Source organism: Gambusia affinis, linkage group LG22 (assembly GCF_019740435.1).
Source record: "Gambusia affinis linkage group LG22, SWU_Gaff_1.0, whole genome shotgun sequence".
Lineage (NCBI taxonomy): Eukaryota > Metazoa > Chordata > Actinopteri > Cyprinodontiformes > Poeciliidae > Gambusia > Gambusia affinis.
Window position 1 is genome coordinate 21,549,740 of NC_057889.1, and position 17,293 is coordinate 21,567,032.

The following is a 17,293-nucleotide window of genomic DNA, read 5'->3' on the forward strand; positions in this document are numbered from 1 at the left end:
AGCAAAAGGCGACCAGCAAGAGAAAATCTATGGTAATGAGGAACATAGTTACAGTTTATCATTTCAAAATGCAAAATGCCAATATTCTTTGTATAGTTCTGGATTAATTACTGTGTTCCTTCAGCAAACAGTTAGAGTCTGTACACTTCAGACTCCAACTAATACATTAATACATTTGTTTATGATTGTTTCAAAAAGCAATTAATAATGATTGATCTGATCAATCATTTCAGCCCTAAAAAAATATAAATGCCTTTCTATGTTTTTATAAATAAAATTGTCTCCAAATTGCCTAAATAAAATCCAGCGCCTCCATTTGTAAATAAAGAAACACAATTTTGTGCCACAGCAACAACCTTTGCCCCTAACTAGATATTTATTCCATTAAGTTGTTTCTTTTTGACAAAGACGCTCACAGATATTATGAACTACTGCTAAATGCCACTCAGACTGTGGGCAGACCTCACTGCCCACAGTGATGCTCTCCTTTCTGACCTCTGCGACAAGTCAATGATGTCAGCAGGTCTCAGCTTTAATTCATTTACATTAACGTGGAAAAACTGTAGGGGGAGATAGAGTCTTTTTCACATGCAGTGCTCAAAGTTTAGGGAGTTCAACATTTACAAGGCTCTTAACTTGTGTTGGCCACATGGAGATCCTTTCAGTTTATATGCAAATGAGTTGAGAATGAGCAGAGGCAGTCACATAGATATAAATTCTAGTTGGTCTGCTGGTTTTGCTCTGAAAAATGCAGAAATGCTGAAAAATATCAAACCAGAAAAAGTTCATTCTGACCAAATCTGAAGGGATTTTTCCAGAGGAACGGTCTGTTCAGCACGAACAGGAGGAGAAGGTACAGCAGTACAAGTTTTTGATGAACCCGCATGAAGTGAATTGAGGGAAGTGAACTCAATTCACTCCACTTTACTTATACATAGTGCCAATTCACAACATATGCTGCCTCAAACATAAAAAAAATAAAAAATAAAAAACATGTAGCAGCTGCACAGACGTCCTGAATGCTAATGTCAGCATTCACTGTCACATTTCTAAAGACGCTCCATGAATGATCAGGAGTTCCTGAAACTCTGCAAAGACGAAAGTGTATTAAAACACTCTGCACCAATCTGATGGCTGCATATGACATAAATAACAGATTAAAAACAATAAATATATTTGTCGTTGAGCTAACAACGAAGATATGCTAGATATTTTAGCAGCAGAAAGGCTTTCTGAATATAAAATGTTACTTATTTTGTTGACATATGAACAGTTTGCGATTAATCGCAAATTAACTGAGTGTTGGAACTGAGTTTAACGACTTCTCAAAATATATTAATCCATCAGTAGGACGTCCACACAGGATATAATCTATTCTCAATTGCTTTTTAATGACACTTTACATAAATTTACTGCAACCTATCTTATGCAAAAGCATTTTTTTAGGCATTACCTCAAAATAACACAAGCTGAGCTCAGTGTGGTTGATGCCATCATCTGCATGGGTTCGTTTCCCCACTTATGACTAAATAAAGGTAATAATTCTAACATATATTGCCGAATGTGCTCATTGTGTGGCTATTGAGTCACATCATTTCCTTCTTGTTGTGTTAGTTACTCTGACTGTCTCAGTATTGGAGGAAGAATTGCTTATGATGCATTTTTTTTATTGAACTGAAAGGTTTTGATGTCCCACTGTGCAACTGCTCATCCTGTGGAAGTAAATCTTGATTTTGAAACGTGGAATTCTTGGTGAGGTTTGAAATATGCCGCAGCTTGCACTAACATAATTAGACACAGTACAGAGCGCAGTATGTGTTTTTTATGCTCCTCCAGAAATGCCAGCTTTGATGGCAACTTGCTTAACTTTAGAAGCTGATCATCCGTTTCTCTGAATTTGGCTTTCTGACCTTTTCCTTCCTGTCTCTCTGTCTGTGTGAATAACTAATATTTGTTATGAATCTGGGTGAAAGGACAAGCTGATCCCTGCCCTTGTAGAGTATCCAAAAAAAAAAAAAAAAAAAGGCTGCAGCAATCCCAGACGGGTTAGAAATGTAATCTTGGGTCAACTCTGTGAATCATAGTTTTCTAAATGGAGCCTCACTACAAGTCTCTGCTAAAACTGGGAGAAATACAGAGACACAACACACAGAGGAGCCACTAAGCCCTCTGTTATCCAACCAAACACACAACCAGGAAGGGGAACATCAAAAAGAGGAAAACAACAACAAAAGCATTATACCTGTGGCTAAATGTACAGTTGCTAAAATAAAAGTAAAAAGTATCCATTCCAGAAATGTGTGTGTGTGAATGGTTGTGTGTCCTGTCTGTCTCTGTGTTGCCCTGCGACAGACTGGTGACCTGTCCAGGGTGACCCCGCCTCTCGCCCAGAACGTTAGCTGGAGATAGGCACCAGTAACCCTCCCGACCCCATTAGGGACCAAGGGTGTATAGAAAATGGATGGATGGATGGATGGATGGATGGATATTCATGTACCGAGTAACTGATCAGAACATTTTATTCAATATTTTAAGGTGAGGTGATTTCATTTATATAGCACATGTTCAGCAACAAGGCAATTAAAAGTGCTTTATATGAGGAAATGAAACGAACCAATAAACCAAAGAAAAGACCAAAAAGAGAGAGAGAAAAAAAAGCTAAATGTTGATATATAGTATATAAACTAGATGTTTCTGTTCTGGTACTAGAGCTTAGAAAATGATGTAATAAGTGAGAAAAAGAAGAAAGTTATGTGCAAAGTTTGGTATTGAGAAGACTAAAATGATAAAAAAAAAATGAAACTGCGGCAACACTTCAAGATTTCTCTATAAATGTTCTGATTGGACAGACATGATCACGGCTTGTTCCAGAGACGAAACGATAATTAAGCTTATTGAAATATTAATAACTTATGACTTATTACTATGTTAAGGAGCTTTTATGAATTTATATTGTGTGGTTCTGATTTTATCTTTGTGATTTCCATCCATACATCCATTTTCTGTTCCCCCTTGTCCCTAATGGGGTCGTGAGGGTTGCTGGTTCCAATCTCCAGCTACTTTCCGGGCGAGAGGCGGGGTTCACCCTGGACAGAGACATACAGGACACACAACCATTCACACACACACTCACACCTAGTGAGAATTTAGAGAGACCAATTAACCTGACAGTCATGTTTTTGGACTGTGGGAGGAAGCCGGAGAACCCGGAGAGAACCCACCATGCACAGGGAGAACATGCAAACTCCATGCAGAAAGACTCCGGGCCGGGAATCGAACCCAGGACATTCTTGCTGCAAGGCAACAGCTCTACCAACTGCGCCACTGTGTAGCCCCCTCTTTGTGATTTCTGTACGATAAAACCATTGAGCTATTGATGGATCTACATAAATATATCAGCCATGTTTTTGTCCCATGTCTGTATAACATTAGGAGGGTATTTCTTTACAACCCATTCTAAACATTAAAATGTTAAATATATATCTGAATGTAAGTTAATGGAAGGTTATTTTATTTGTCTAGCACGTTTTCAGCAACAAGGCAGTTCAAAGTGCTTTACATGATTTAGAAGAAAATGCAACAAAACAACAAACCAAAGGAAAGAGCAAAAGAAGAAAAAACGAAAACAAAAAAACTATAACCCCCTGTTTAAGAATAAGTAGTTTGTCATTTATAAACTAATAATATCCCTGGGTTTCAAGCAGGATGTCCTGAAGCAAAATTTGACCCCGGATCCCAGGGGTCACGTCAGTCACAGAGACTCAGTCGTACTGTCAGGTGAGAAGAAACGTCCCGACAAAGCTTGAATGTGAAACCAACACTCCTGTTTAAGCATGAGCATGACAGATTACAAAAAATAGTAATTATGCATCTAAAAGGTGTGATGAGCCTGAGGCAGTTCCCGCAAGCTCAAAGAGAACGCACGCACAGGACTGAGACGCTTTGACTTCACATACCGATTATTCCACATGGTTTGTACTGTGGCCGTTTGGAAGAAATGCTTTCATCCTTTCAGCTGCTATTAAAATCAGCAAAAATGATTTGGGACTCTGAAAGTGAGCTGCACATGGCAATGCCGTGTTCTAAAACGCTGATGTGAGGCGTGCAGCTGACTGAGCGTGTTCAGCCTTCCTGTCTCAAAGCATCTGGGAATTATGTTTGGAAAATCCTGAGCAGAATTCCTGCATTCAAACAAACAGTCTTATGCAGGGCTAACACAGTTAGCACATGTAGGAACATCAGCGTTTAGAGCTGGAAGAGGTAACTTTTACCAAAATATGCTTTTTACACAACTCAGTCAGAAGCAACCAATCGGAGTGAGGCTGAGGGTCTTAGTGCTGCCAATCATCCTTGTGTTCACTGCGCTCACCGCCAGTGCACGGCAGAGGGAAGGGGGCAACACAACGCTGCTCTATGATCTACTCTGGCTTCTCATTAATATGACTTTAAATGACAATAACGTCTTCAATCTGTACTGCAGTAATCTTACACAAACAACCTTTCAGTGTTAGATATCATGCATTCTAAAACGCTTTGTTTATTTCTGCTTGCTTCTAAAAAAAAAAACACGAGGCTCTTCAGTCATTTCACTGAACCGTTGTCATCTGGTGTTGTGGTTTGGAAGTGATGAGAGGGCACAAACATGTGGGAGTGTTCCCCACTCATAAAAGAAGCAAGTAGAGGAAGGAAAATGGGGCCAAACGGTGCATTCCTCACAGCCAGCATGCACGCTGTTCTGAGCTGATGAAAATGACAAAGGAAAAAGAAATCTGGAATAAATAAGTTGGCTGGTCCGGCAGGCTTTAAGGAACGTTCTGTGCTTTTCTGCGTGTAAATATTAAAGGTATATGCTCAGTCCCTTCACAAGTCCAGATGACAGGATGTTATAATCAGGCCCACAGATCTGCATCCAAAGTCACGATCACTGGGAAGCTGAGAAAAGCCCAGAGGATGAAACGTATCAAAAGAATTTATATTTCTGGTTGTTATCTTTCAGCCTTGAATCCAGAGTTTCTCGTGTCCCTGCTGGTAAAAAAAAACCCAAACAAACTCCAGCCGAGGCTCTGGATGACGTCTGATATAATCATGTTAGTGTCCAGGAGCTCATCTGGATGAAGTCTCAGTCTCAAAATCTCAATAAAACCTACAATAAATACTCTCAATGAATATTGAGAGTATTTATTGTACTCTCAATAAATCCGGAGTACAAAAACTGAAGCATACCTTAAAATTTAAAGGTGAAAAATCTGAGAAAAAGTAAATAAGCAAAAGTAAAAAATGTTTCTAAAAAACAAGCCTGCATGATAATATTTTCAGGGTTATATATTTTCAGGATAATATATTTCAGCTTGTGTCCACAGCCTCATCTACCCTAAATACAGTATTCAAAATAAAATAACATTTTGTTTTATTCTAATATTATTAAACGATTGAATTCACTTTTAGGACCATCCTAAATTTGCTGACGTTCAAAAGCCAGCAGAAGAGAGAAGGCATTATTGATCCTAACTTTGAGATTCATAAGGTATCATCAGATCATTGGATCTCTGATGCCACGTGAGTGCAGGTTTGCAGCCGGTCCTGAGTGACGGCGTCACAGAGGAGGACTCACGTTTCCCTGCAGGAGTTATAAAAATCCTTAGCTCTGCATAACTTTATGCTTCACGAAGTTATGCATCAACAGAAATTTGTGAACGGCACAAAACAAATGTCTGACAGCCTTGATTTATCACAGGTTCAATCATTGCGTCACATTAGTAATAGAACAATTTTAGTCGAAGACAGCTTTTGGAGATGGAATATGTGTCAAAAAACAAGGCTACTACATGAACACGCTATGGTTACCTGTTTGGTTGACAAATCTACACGAGACAGTGCGGTGCGTTGTTTCGTTCTGCCAGTAAAAACAGCTGTGAGGTGAACATGAACATGTACGGAGCTGGGTGTGTCCACTGGCTTCGCATTTCGTGGTAAGAAATATTTACGCTCCTCTGTTCACCTCACCTGGCTGTAGAGACCCGGGCTGCGGGCTGCATCCAGGGAGAGAAACATTCTCTGCACTTTTACGTCCTAAACAAAGCCTTGCTAAAATAAAATCACAATGTAAAATGTGTTTTCTTTTGGTTTTCCACAATAGAGCAATACAATGTAGTGTAAATTTGAGAAGTGGAGAGGAAGTGATGCATTCATTTTCAAGTCTTCCAGTAGATTTGATTTTGAATTCAGTTCTATACTTTGACTTGGCTGTTGTAACAGATATACTTCATTCTGGTTCCACTGCAGCTTAGCGCTTAGGGTCGTGACCCTGCTAGAAGGTAACCCACACCTTATCATGACGGAGTGGGATACAACACAGTGAACATGTGAACATGACTTCCTGTCAAACGGTTTACTGTGGCTGTGCTACATGGAGTCTGTGTTGATTCTCTATTGACTGTGTATTGATTCTGCATTGAATATGCGTGGGCCTCTGAGGAGTGAATGTTTGACCTTTACTGTAAGAGGAAGCTGCTCCCTCCTGCATCGTTCCATGTGAAGCTTCAAAGGCGTTTTGACTCAACAGATTGAGGTCGTGTCACATGGAGCTCTTTACTCAGTGTAGAAAATACAAAGAAAATATAATTTCAAATACATTCCACATTAAGTCGGCTTTAGCACCAAATCGACCAAACCAGAAAAGACTGCATGGTTTTAATCAGAAGAACTTTGCTCGTGACATCAGGTTTGTTCAGCACCTTCTCCTGAAAACAGGCCTCTCTCTTCTCTGCTGAAATATTCCTGGGTGTATGTATGCGCAGCCTCGCAACGTGGATTACAGATTTAGCTCTTTCACCACGATCAATCTGAGCGAGGTCCACAGACGTAGAATAAACAAGTGGACCGGGCTGGACGGCCCGGGAGCCACCCAGCAGTTATGAAGACAAATATTTCCCTTCTGGATCGGCAGAGCGAGGAAAGGTGTGTTTGCAGAGGAGACACAGAGGCGCTTTGTCCCCTTCCCCAACAGGTCGGCTCTCCAATCTCTCCCCGCCCGACCCGACCCGACCCCATTCCACTCTCCCTCTTCCAGTCTGTCCACCCTGAAGCTCACTGTCCGACTCCCTCAGTGCCCAGTGAGTCCTCCTCTGGAGCTCACCACAGCCTTCACACTGAAGAGATGCTACCACTTCTCTGCTGCTCCCTCGTGCTCATCTTTGCTCAGCAGGTAAGGAGAAAAATCTTTTTCTGCTCTCACGTCACTGACAGAGAGGATCTCTAACGGGTGATACAGGGCGTCACTCAGCATCCATCTTTGAAGAAAATAGACCAGCTTAAAGACGCTTTGGGGTTCTGCATAGCATCAAAACCTGATCATCATCCAGAAAGACATAGACATGCTAACATGTTGTTTTCATGCAGGCTGCATTCAGGGACCGGGTTCAGTTTTTCAACAGACTAAGCAGGCAAAAGCCTTTTTCTAAGGTCTGTGTAGTAAAAGCTCATGGAGATCCGTTTTCACACCATCAAATGAGCTCATTCAGTGAAATCGGCAGACAGGCTTCAGATTTTTGGCATAACCCTCAGTGACCTTTGGAAAATTGTCAGCAGAAGGGGAGCACAAGCAGCAGCAGCAGCAGCAGCAGCAGCAGCAGCAGCAGCATGCCGAACCACAACCACGCAGCGCCGCAAATGTTTAAAAGCTGCTGAGAAGTCAGCGGTCTGCTGCAGCAGTCTGTGTCGCTGCAGGTCCAAACCCTCTGAGCAGTCAGGGTGATGCTTCAGGTTGTGACCATTGGTGGAGGTGCTGTACCTCAGTCAGCATGTTGTCTCTGATTTGTTTGGACCGCGAGACTGACAGGAAGTGGACTATGTGGGAACAATAGCAAGAACTAGGACGGAAATGAGCCTCAGTGTTGCATATTCACCATGATAATAGCAACATATGAATGACAGATGCATAGTCCGACACTCATCTAGAACAATATCATTAAGTAAACAAGCAACAGAAGGATGGAGAACTCAGACTGCAGCATCCAGCTCCGTACTTTATCTTTGACTGTTTCAGAAACACAGTATTTTATAATATATTACATGTAAAATCTAAAAACCGCAGTAAAGGGATTTGACTGTGTTGAACTTTCATCCACATAACCAATATGGAGGTATTTTCATTACTGCTGGGACTTGATTAAGATCTTTACTCAAGCTAATTAGAGGTTCTGCAATTAATTAAAATTAATCACATTCTAATTGACTTTATATTGACAAAAATATACATTTCTAAATTTTTGTGGCTAAATTATTGTATTGACTTGAGCTCAGCAACAAATATATTTCAAAATAATTTTGAAATGAATTAGTCTTTAGAGATATTCTCATAATTTTGAAACAAATATTTTCTTCTCAGCATAGAGAAGTAAACTCAGGGTTCCTTTGTTCCTTACAAAGTTATCATTAAGATTTTGTTTATAAATCAGCCATTTATAATCAAAGATGATCTTTTGGGGTAACAGCTGAATATGTAGTCACATGTTTAATTAGCTGAATCATAGCAGGAGCAACTGCTTTTAAGACTGTTCAACTGAATTTTAGTACACTTCAGTACATGTGCATTTTTGACAAAATCATCATGTGATGAAAAGTTGTCATCTTGGAAATATGAGCAAGCTGTCATAAAAGAACAGTTTTCAAATGTAAAGTACTGAAATAATAATGTGAATAATATCAAATTCTGTCATTGTGTCACAACAAAACACATTTTCAACAGCCAAACATCTCTTGCAAAGACTTTAGTATCTATAGTAATAATTTAAAATCGATTGCTTGTTGTAGCTGTGCTGCCATTTTTGGCAGTACAGATACTTACACAGCAACTGGTCTGCCATTTTGGACTTCAGGTTGCAACGCAGAAGCATGTTTTTCCAATTCTCTAATGTTTGCACACTTGTAACCTGGCACCTAAACCCTTCTGTTCCCTCTGACTGAGTACAGACTTTGTAGAGGGAGTAGTGAGAGTATTGGGATCAGGCTGTAATCCATCACTCAGTTTGTGGATGTTGCTTGTGCATCGGATTTACAGGCGTACTAGGAACACGCAAATACAAAGGTTCTGATAGGAACAAAAATAAGATTAATTGCCTTAAATTTTTTTTACCTGTTCAGATCTATGTAATGAACTAATCAAAAGGTAAGCATTTATGTCCCGGCCCTAAACCCTTTCTCCAGTTGTTTTTGGTTTGGCAAGGAGGGAAGATTTTCATTGACACAGTATAACAAAATTATAATAATATATATACATAATACATATAATAATATATAATAATATATTTATTTAATTTCGTGTAGTAAATTTTCTTAATCTGGGACCTGAGTCCGAATTTTGTATCACAAACAATCAAAGGTGGTATGAGCATAAGAAATCCTTGAATGCTGTAGTGTATATCAAAAGACCTGGACTACATCTTCTGGGGAAAAAAAATTGTTCTATCAAAGTAAATACAAAGCCAGACTTTTGAAATTTTCCTAATAAAAAAAAAAATACCAGAAAAACGACAAGAAAATATTTTGAGTCTTTGCATGTAAAGCCTGAAATTCTCCTGGGCATGTAGCTATCTGCTGTGGAATCTTAATTTTCAGTAGAATTACTGAACAAAAGCAAAGGATCTTCAATAAACTGTACAGAGCAATCTGCAGTTGCTCTCTCTTTGTAGTGCTACTGACTGACTGACAGGCTGAGCATCAGGCATGTAGTAGCAGAGTTTACAGATGTACAGTGAAATGTTCTGTCATGTGATGATTTCAGATCAGAGGCTCTTAGCACGTTTAATTATACTCACTGACAAACTAGTTAAGCACCCGGACAGAATGATGGGATTAAAGCGAGGTGTGTTAAAGCTCATAAAAATGTGTTGAAAAGATATTACAACATTAGATCAGGTCAGTAGTAGATTCAGATGCTACACTACAGTGTAGGAAACTTCTGCCTAGTCAATTCCAGTCCAGGCAATGGTCCCTGAAAAACACAGCACCCAGTCTGAGCCACAGTCTGGCTCAGATTGAGGTTAGTTTGTAATCACACCAGAAGCAAACTGCACCAGAGTTTGCTTGGAAGTGGACAGAAACCATCTCACAAAGTGGGTCTGGGTCCAGTTGTCTGGTTCACACAGGATTCACAGGTATTCACACTTGGACAAAAGATCCAAACCAAACGAAAGATGTGAACACCCCCCGTAGAATGTACGTCTGAAGGAAGTGTTGTGTTGAAAAACTGATTCAAACCAGTTCTTAATGAATGTTTTGTCCCTCTTTACACAGCCCACCAGCGATGCTCAAAGAAACGGGCAACAGCCGGCTCCCAGAGGAGGACGGGAGCCGTCCGAAAGGCGGCAGTTCTGCCAGTGGCCTTGCAAGTGTGCTGAGAGGAAGTACTGTGCCCCGGGAGTGAGCTCCGTCCTTGACGGCTGCGGCTGCTGCAAAAGCTGTGCGCGGCAGATAGGGGAGCGCTGCAATGAGAGAGATGTGTGTGACCCACACAAGGGCATGTACTGTGACTTCTCAACAGACAAGCCTAGATATGAGGTTGGAGTGTGTGCGTGTAAGTGTCCCTCCTTTAATTTAGTCAAAAGTCACAAAGCTCTACACAGTTACATCAGAAAGATCATTCTTGATTGAATAGTTCAACCTTTTTATTCCACATTCGAGACAGCTACAGAGCCAAAAGTATTCACTCCTCTTGACATTTTTTTGTCTTGATGTTTGTGACATTACAACCACAAACTTCAATGTGTTTTCCTGGGATTTTATGTCATAGATTAAAACACAAAGTGGTAAAGAAGAGATGTGGAAAATGCAACATTTCAGTTTAGTCCATTTTACTCCAGTGGAATCAATTGTCTTGTTTTAAAGAGGCAGTATTATGTAAAAAGCAACTTTTTCATGTTATAAAGTTATTCCATCATCACAAACAAACATGGAGTGTTGTCTTGATTCTTTCAGGAGAAATCCTTTAATCTCCATGGCAACCAGCTGTGCAAAACACCTGGTTGGACCTAGTGCTGCCTTCTAACGGCTCCCCCACTTCTTGAAGGTGGCGTTTCAGAAAGAGCTAAACTGTCTTAAACAGACAGAGGCCGAATTTCAAAGTCAAATTTCTTTTAAATCATGTTTGATATATGCAACATTTTTATAACAACTGAAGGTAGTCATTACTTCACTGTGCTATGAAATGGCAAACATGATACTGCCCCTTTAAGTCACCTGAATGACAGAAGAACCAGCATGTTGGTCAGGGAGAACTGAAGGAGCTGCAGAGAGTCACAGCAAAAAAAGAAACTCTGCTACTAAAACAACTTTTAATTTCACCCCAAATATGACCTTCATGAATAACTGGCAAGAAGAAAGTCATGAGAAGTCCACTTCCAGTTCTTCACAAGCCATGAACCATTTGTGCATCACAATTCAGATGCACACCACACTATTCAGATTTGAAGTCGGAAATAATTTCGTGAACAAAGTATCACTTGTCCTCCACTTCACAGTTCTATAACTTTGTGTTGGTCGATCCCTTAGTTGTATTTTATATTTGAATATTTTGATACACATGAACACGTAGGTTTTCTCTGAATGTCGAGATGAAAACCGTCAAGAGCGAAAAGCACAGGTGAAGCCCAAACAGAGCTGGGCCCCGAGCAGCTCAGCTGGAAACGAATCCAAAAACACGCTGGTGTGAAAAAAGGCCTGAGGGAATTTCCATATATTACTCTGCGGGGAGTTTTCAAAGAAGCGCTCTGTTATCTTTACATCAGACACATTCCAGACATGTTTGTTACTCACATGCATGTGATAAAGATCTACTCTTTAATCAGACTATTAAACTCACCTAAACCTGCCTTGTCAGTCACAGTTTAATTGTTTCCATCATAAAATCTGATTGAAATTAGATTTTTGGGGGTGATGCATTGGAGGACTCACATTGATAAAGTAAAAGCTAAAATGTCAACACCTATTGCATAATCAAATACAATAACATATTTTGTAAATAAGAAACCTCTTAAATGCTATGGTCTACCACACATGAGTTATAGCGTGGAGATCTGGAGAAACTCGTATGAAACTTACACAGAAGAGAGCTGTATGAATTATAACTGCATCAGATTATTTTTATCCAACTAATGAAATATTTCTCACGCTGCATTCTTTAAAATGTTACGAATTAGTCACATAACTAATTACGTGACTAATTCGCAATTAGTTACGAATTAGTAATTAATTCATAACTCACATGAATTGTAACTCACACCGGATAAGGAGGAGGATGTTCTCCTTATACGGTGTGAGACACTGAACTGTGTGAAGCGCTCCCAGAATCAGAGGCAATAATGACGGATGTGTGGGTGAAGAAGTGTGATATTGATTGATTCCAGATGCAGTAAAAGGCTCTTTATCCTTTTCCAACAGCGAGATTATCAGCAGTGTTGATGATGTACAAATCCAATAATAAACTCCTTCCCAGGTGTACAGGAAAGTGAAGAAACAAACGAGAAAAGAAAAGTATTTATTAAAAAAAAACCTAAAGGTCAGGATGAATATGAAAAACAAATGTTCTTCAGTCTGTGGAATAATTGTTGTGTCGAGTTAAAACTGTTTTTCACTCTTTAAAAATACATATTCAAGTCATTTGCTAAACAAATACAATAAGGTCTGATTATGTTTACTTTCATGAGTTTGTCTACAGACTTAGCTGGAGCTCTTTGGAGTTATGTTTTAGAAAAATATACAGGAAGGAATGTGATGATGCTTTATGTATCACAAAGTGAAGGTAGAATAAGCTACACTTTGAGTTCTTGCCATTGACGGGAATCTAAATATTCTTTATCTATTTTTGTACTGGTTTCGTCTTGTGTTTTCAGTATTATATTTTTTCTTTTGTGACTTGTGCATGGAAAGGTTGAGAATGGCTGAAAAAAAAGAAGAAAAGTGGCCCATGCAAGGGATCGTCCTGCAGTTTTGACAAATAATGTGACAGCGTAACGTAATGTGTGTTGAGGAGTCTCTAAAGTTGCATTTTCTAAAACTTTAATCCCGAATGAGGATTAAATCATTTGTTAAAACAAACACTGAAATTATAAGAGACTAACTTTATATCCTCAGTAATGAAACTAAGTCTGTTCTTTATGTGTATGCTGGAGAACATTAAGTGTGGAAAACCTCATTCCATATTTTCAAAGGAGCATATTTATCATGAGAAAAATGAACTGGCCCTGAGCTCAAAGGCAAACCACATGAGGAGTTCTGACGCATTTCCCCTCTCTAACAGACATGATGGCGGTTGGCTGCGACCTGAATGGGGTCCACTATGAGAACGGGGAAACCTTCCAGCCCAGCCCCCTCTATAAGTGCACATGCATAGCCGGAGCCATCGGCTGCACGCCTGCTTTCATCCAGAAGCCTGCTGGCCTGCTGGGCCCCGCTCCACTGATGGGCAACAGACCGGCCGGCCTCCGCAACGGCCCAAAGCCCGGCAAACACCAGCAGGAGACCACATACATGACAGGTGTGTGTTCAGAGTAACTGGCCTGGAACTGGCTGGAGACGATTGTAGGAAATGATCGTAATGAGGAAGACTGATCATTTTCTGAAGGGATGGTAATCCTGGGACTTCTACTTAATATCTACATTCTCCCACTAGCCCAAGTTACAACAACACTGCAAAAACACAAAATCCTACCCAGTTAGTCTTGTGTCTAATGCATATATCTTAGTTCACTTGAAATAAGACAAAACTAACTTACAAGTCATTTTTCAGCAAGATATAGGAACTTGTTTTCAGTCAATAATTCCTTAATATTGATTTTAAAAAAGTACCAGTTTCATTGGCAGATCATTTCACTTATAACAAGACATTTTTGCCACATTATGAGTGAAATAATCTGACAGTGGAACTAGATTTATTTTAATAAATATTCAAGAATTATTAACTTAAAACAAGCTCTTATATCTTTTGTAAGTTAGTTTTGTCTTATTTCAGGTCAACTAAGATATTTGCACTAGAAACCAAACCAAACATATTGGGTAAGATTTTGTGCTTTTGGAGTGAAAAAATAAGAGTAGTTACCATAAAGATGCAGATGACACAAAGTTCTACATTGTGATGTCACCAGGTGATTGAACCCGTCCAAATCCATTAGAACAAATCCAGATGTGGACGAGTCATAACTTCCTCCAGCTGAAGAGAAACAAAACTAAAGTTTTTCCAGCTAGAAACTAAAAATAGGGCCCGAAATCTGGGTGATGGAGTCAGACATAATGATATTTGAGGGCTTTTGGAGACTGCCTTCAGCATCTTGTGGTCTCCTTGGAACATACTTGGACATTCAGATCAGGGTATGTTTAAAGTTGTCCCCAATTTGTAGATTATCTTTGTAAAATAGAATAGTTGATTTAGAATTATTTTGAATCCCCTGTCAGATTCATGAGCAGCTGGAATCTCTTAGTCAGCTCTATGGATCTCAGCAATGTATCTACTGACGAGAAGTCTGAGCTTTAAATACACAAGAGTCCATCAAAACACTAAGTAATGATCCTCTAACCACGTAGACATGGTGGTGCAGTAGCTTGTGATTATTTTAGTAATCAATTATTATATCGATTATTCTAATGATTAAACGAGTCGTGGCAAAACAAAACAACCCCAAAAAAACCACATTCTGCAGACTTTTCATTTAGCCACTAAAGCTTATTTTGTACAATATTAGAAATACATCCAAAAATACAAATAAACATTTCAAAAATAATAGTAATAAGCAATTGTCTTGCCTAAAATGTAACAGCATTCGCTTAGTGAACACTTGAACATTTGCAGCTAAAAAAGAAAATACTTCTAACATCAACATGTGGAAAGATCAGCTGTTTCTGATTGACTTAACGTCAACACAGTGTAGAGCTGGTGACTTCACAAAAACATTAATAATTGGATAGCAGCTTGAATGCAAAATATATATTTTTGTACAGTTTTGGCGTAATCACTGCTTTGACTGAGCCATTCTTTCAGCAGAGCGCCTTTTTTGAAAGTCCAGTTAACGACTATTCAATTACTAAATTAGTTGACAATTATTTCAATAATAGATTAATTACAGTTAATATTATTAATTTTTCAGCCCTAAAACTGATTAGTTTTCTCACTATTTTCAACTTGTCAAAGTTCAGAAAAAATGCCTACCTGTTCAAATGTTCTACAAAAATAAAAATGGCCGTCTTGCAATGTTCTAATTTTCTCACCTGACTGTATTACACAATGAAACATTCCCAAGCCTAAGTTGCCATCTCTGTTGTAATTAGGATCAGACCAGCGCCCCCTGTAGGGTGCTGGTGACACAGCACCCTTTAACTATAACACTGAAGGCTTACAGGGATCCTCCTTTAGCTTGGAAGAAGAACTGTCTGGTCCAGACGACCCCCTGGAGCCCCTGCTCCAAGACCTGCGGACTGGGCATCTCCGTCCGCGTCAACAACGACAACGCAAAATGTGAGATGAGGAAAGATCGGCGCCTGTGTCTGCTGAGGCCGTGTGAAAAAAACCTGCTGAAGAGCATCAAGGTGACGACTTCGTCTCAGTTAACGTGTGTTTTCAACATGACGGTGGTGGGATGCACTGATAAGAACATTTAGCTAATAGCGCTGTCCCATATTAATATTGCTAATATGGCCAACAATCAATATTGTATATGTTTCATTCCTACTTCAACAGCCATACCACTGACTTCACACTGCTGCAGTTAGACCCCCCACAATCCTTTGCTGCATTACTGTCACATGACCAAACAAATACCACACCACCGACCTACTTCTCTCCCCCTCCAGAAAAAAAAAGCAACAAGATGGAGATAAATATTGGCGTTGTGTATTGGACTGATATCGATATGTTAGAAAATGACTGATATCAGTAGATATCGATGTTGGTGCCGATACATCATAAATCCCAACACGGGTGCATCTCAGGGTATTACAGCATCATTGAAAAGTGTGTGTGTTTCAGCAATTCAACTTAAAAGGTGAAATTCATGACATGTTTAGAGAAGAATTAATCAAATGTTTATATTGATTAATGTATGCTGATTATGGCTAAAAGAATATGAAAACCTGAAACTGATCTTCTCAGGAAACTTAAGCTTAAAAATCTACTCTGATTAATAAGTCATTCTCAGGCAAAAATGTGGGTTATCAGAAAATCAGGTTAACTTATTATCAGAACTCCAGTGGAAAATCACTAAATATTACCAAGCTTTGTCAATTTTCTGGTTTCTTAAAGTATACTTGACATAAAACTGAGCTAAATTACAAATAACTTTTCGCCAACATATAAGAGCTTGTCTTATGTCAAGGAAGACAACTGAAGTCAGCAGTTTTCACTATTAATGTGTAGTGCCAACAAAATATTTCTGCAATAAAAACCCTTTTCACTTATTATGTTGAATTACTGAAAGTAACTTATTAAGGATATTGCTCCTGTAATACTTATAAAGACACCAACTAGAGTTTTTCATCCAGGTGCCAAAGGGGAAGACGTGCAGACCAAAGTTCCAGGCGAAGAAGGCAGAGAAGCTGCGCCTGTCGGGCTGCACCAGCACCAAGAAGTTCAGACCCACGTACTGTGGTGTTTGCAAGGACAAACGCTGCTGTGTCCCCAACAAGTCCCGCATGATCAAAGTGAACTTCACCTGCAAAACGGGCTCCAGCGTCCAGTGGAAGATGCAATGGATCTCGTCCTGCGTGTGCCAGAAGAAGTGCACGGATCCAGAAGACATGTTTTCTGACCTGCAGTTACTGTAAAAAGCTCCAGAGACAATCAGCCCGAAGAAATTCTACAAGAACAAAAACAAAAGACAAAAACATTCCTTGAAATCAGTCATCAAATGAAGGAAAAAATGTTATGCTGAAAGATTTTTTGAGCTCTGTCTTTCAGACAGGTGTGTGCAATAGGAGGGAGAGGCAGATGTAAAAGAGGAGATGAAGAAAACTCTGTGGCTTCATGACTAAACCCAACTTCTCATTGACCTGATATTCAACTTCCCAGTTTCAGCTTCTGAACTGCTTTCACTCTCTCAATTTTACTTTCTATTTAATGTAATATTCATCTAAATCTCAGACAGAATTTAATGAATATAGCGACAAAATTACGTTTTGGGATTAAAAAAGATAATTTCTGATCCGTCAAACCCAGGAAGAGATTTAAATGCCTCTTTAACCAGATTCATGATATAAAGTGATATTTAGATTTTTTTGAATAGAGGTCCTGATCACCCATGATTCACTAAAA

At 39.4% G+C, this 17,293-nt stretch overlaps 1 protein-coding gene across 1 annotated transcript; it reads left to right on the forward strand.

The window, feature by feature from the left end:
- The first annotated feature begins 7,100 nt into the window (after positions 1-7,100).
- Positions 7,101-16,939, forward strand: ccn6 (cellular communication network factor 6). The gene is made up of 5 exons (XM_044105657.1): positions 7,101-7,204; positions 10,294-10,573; positions 13,295-13,531; positions 15,401-15,573; positions 16,525-16,939. Exons 1-5 carry the CDS (start codon positions 7,157-7,159, stop codon positions 16,804-16,806), a joined length of 1,020 nt encoding a protein of 339 aa, XP_043961592.1. The 5' UTR covers positions 7,101-7,156; the 3' UTR covers positions 16,807-16,939.
- The last annotated feature ends 354 nt before the right edge of the window (positions 16,940-17,293 follow it).

Coding starts and splice junctions, on each gene's coding strand:
- ccn6 (XM_044105657.1), top strand. CDS start 7,157: ATGCTACCACTTCTCTGCTGCTCCCTCGTGCTCATCTTTGCTCAGCAG. Junction 7,205..10,293: donor TGCTCATCTTTGCTCAGCAG/GTAAGGAGAAAA, acceptor CTCTTTACACAG/CCCACCAGCGATGCTCAAAG. Junction 15,574..16,524: donor ACCTGCTGAAGAGCATCAAG/GTGACGACTTCG, acceptor TTTTTCATCCAG/GTGCCAAAGGGGAAGACGTG.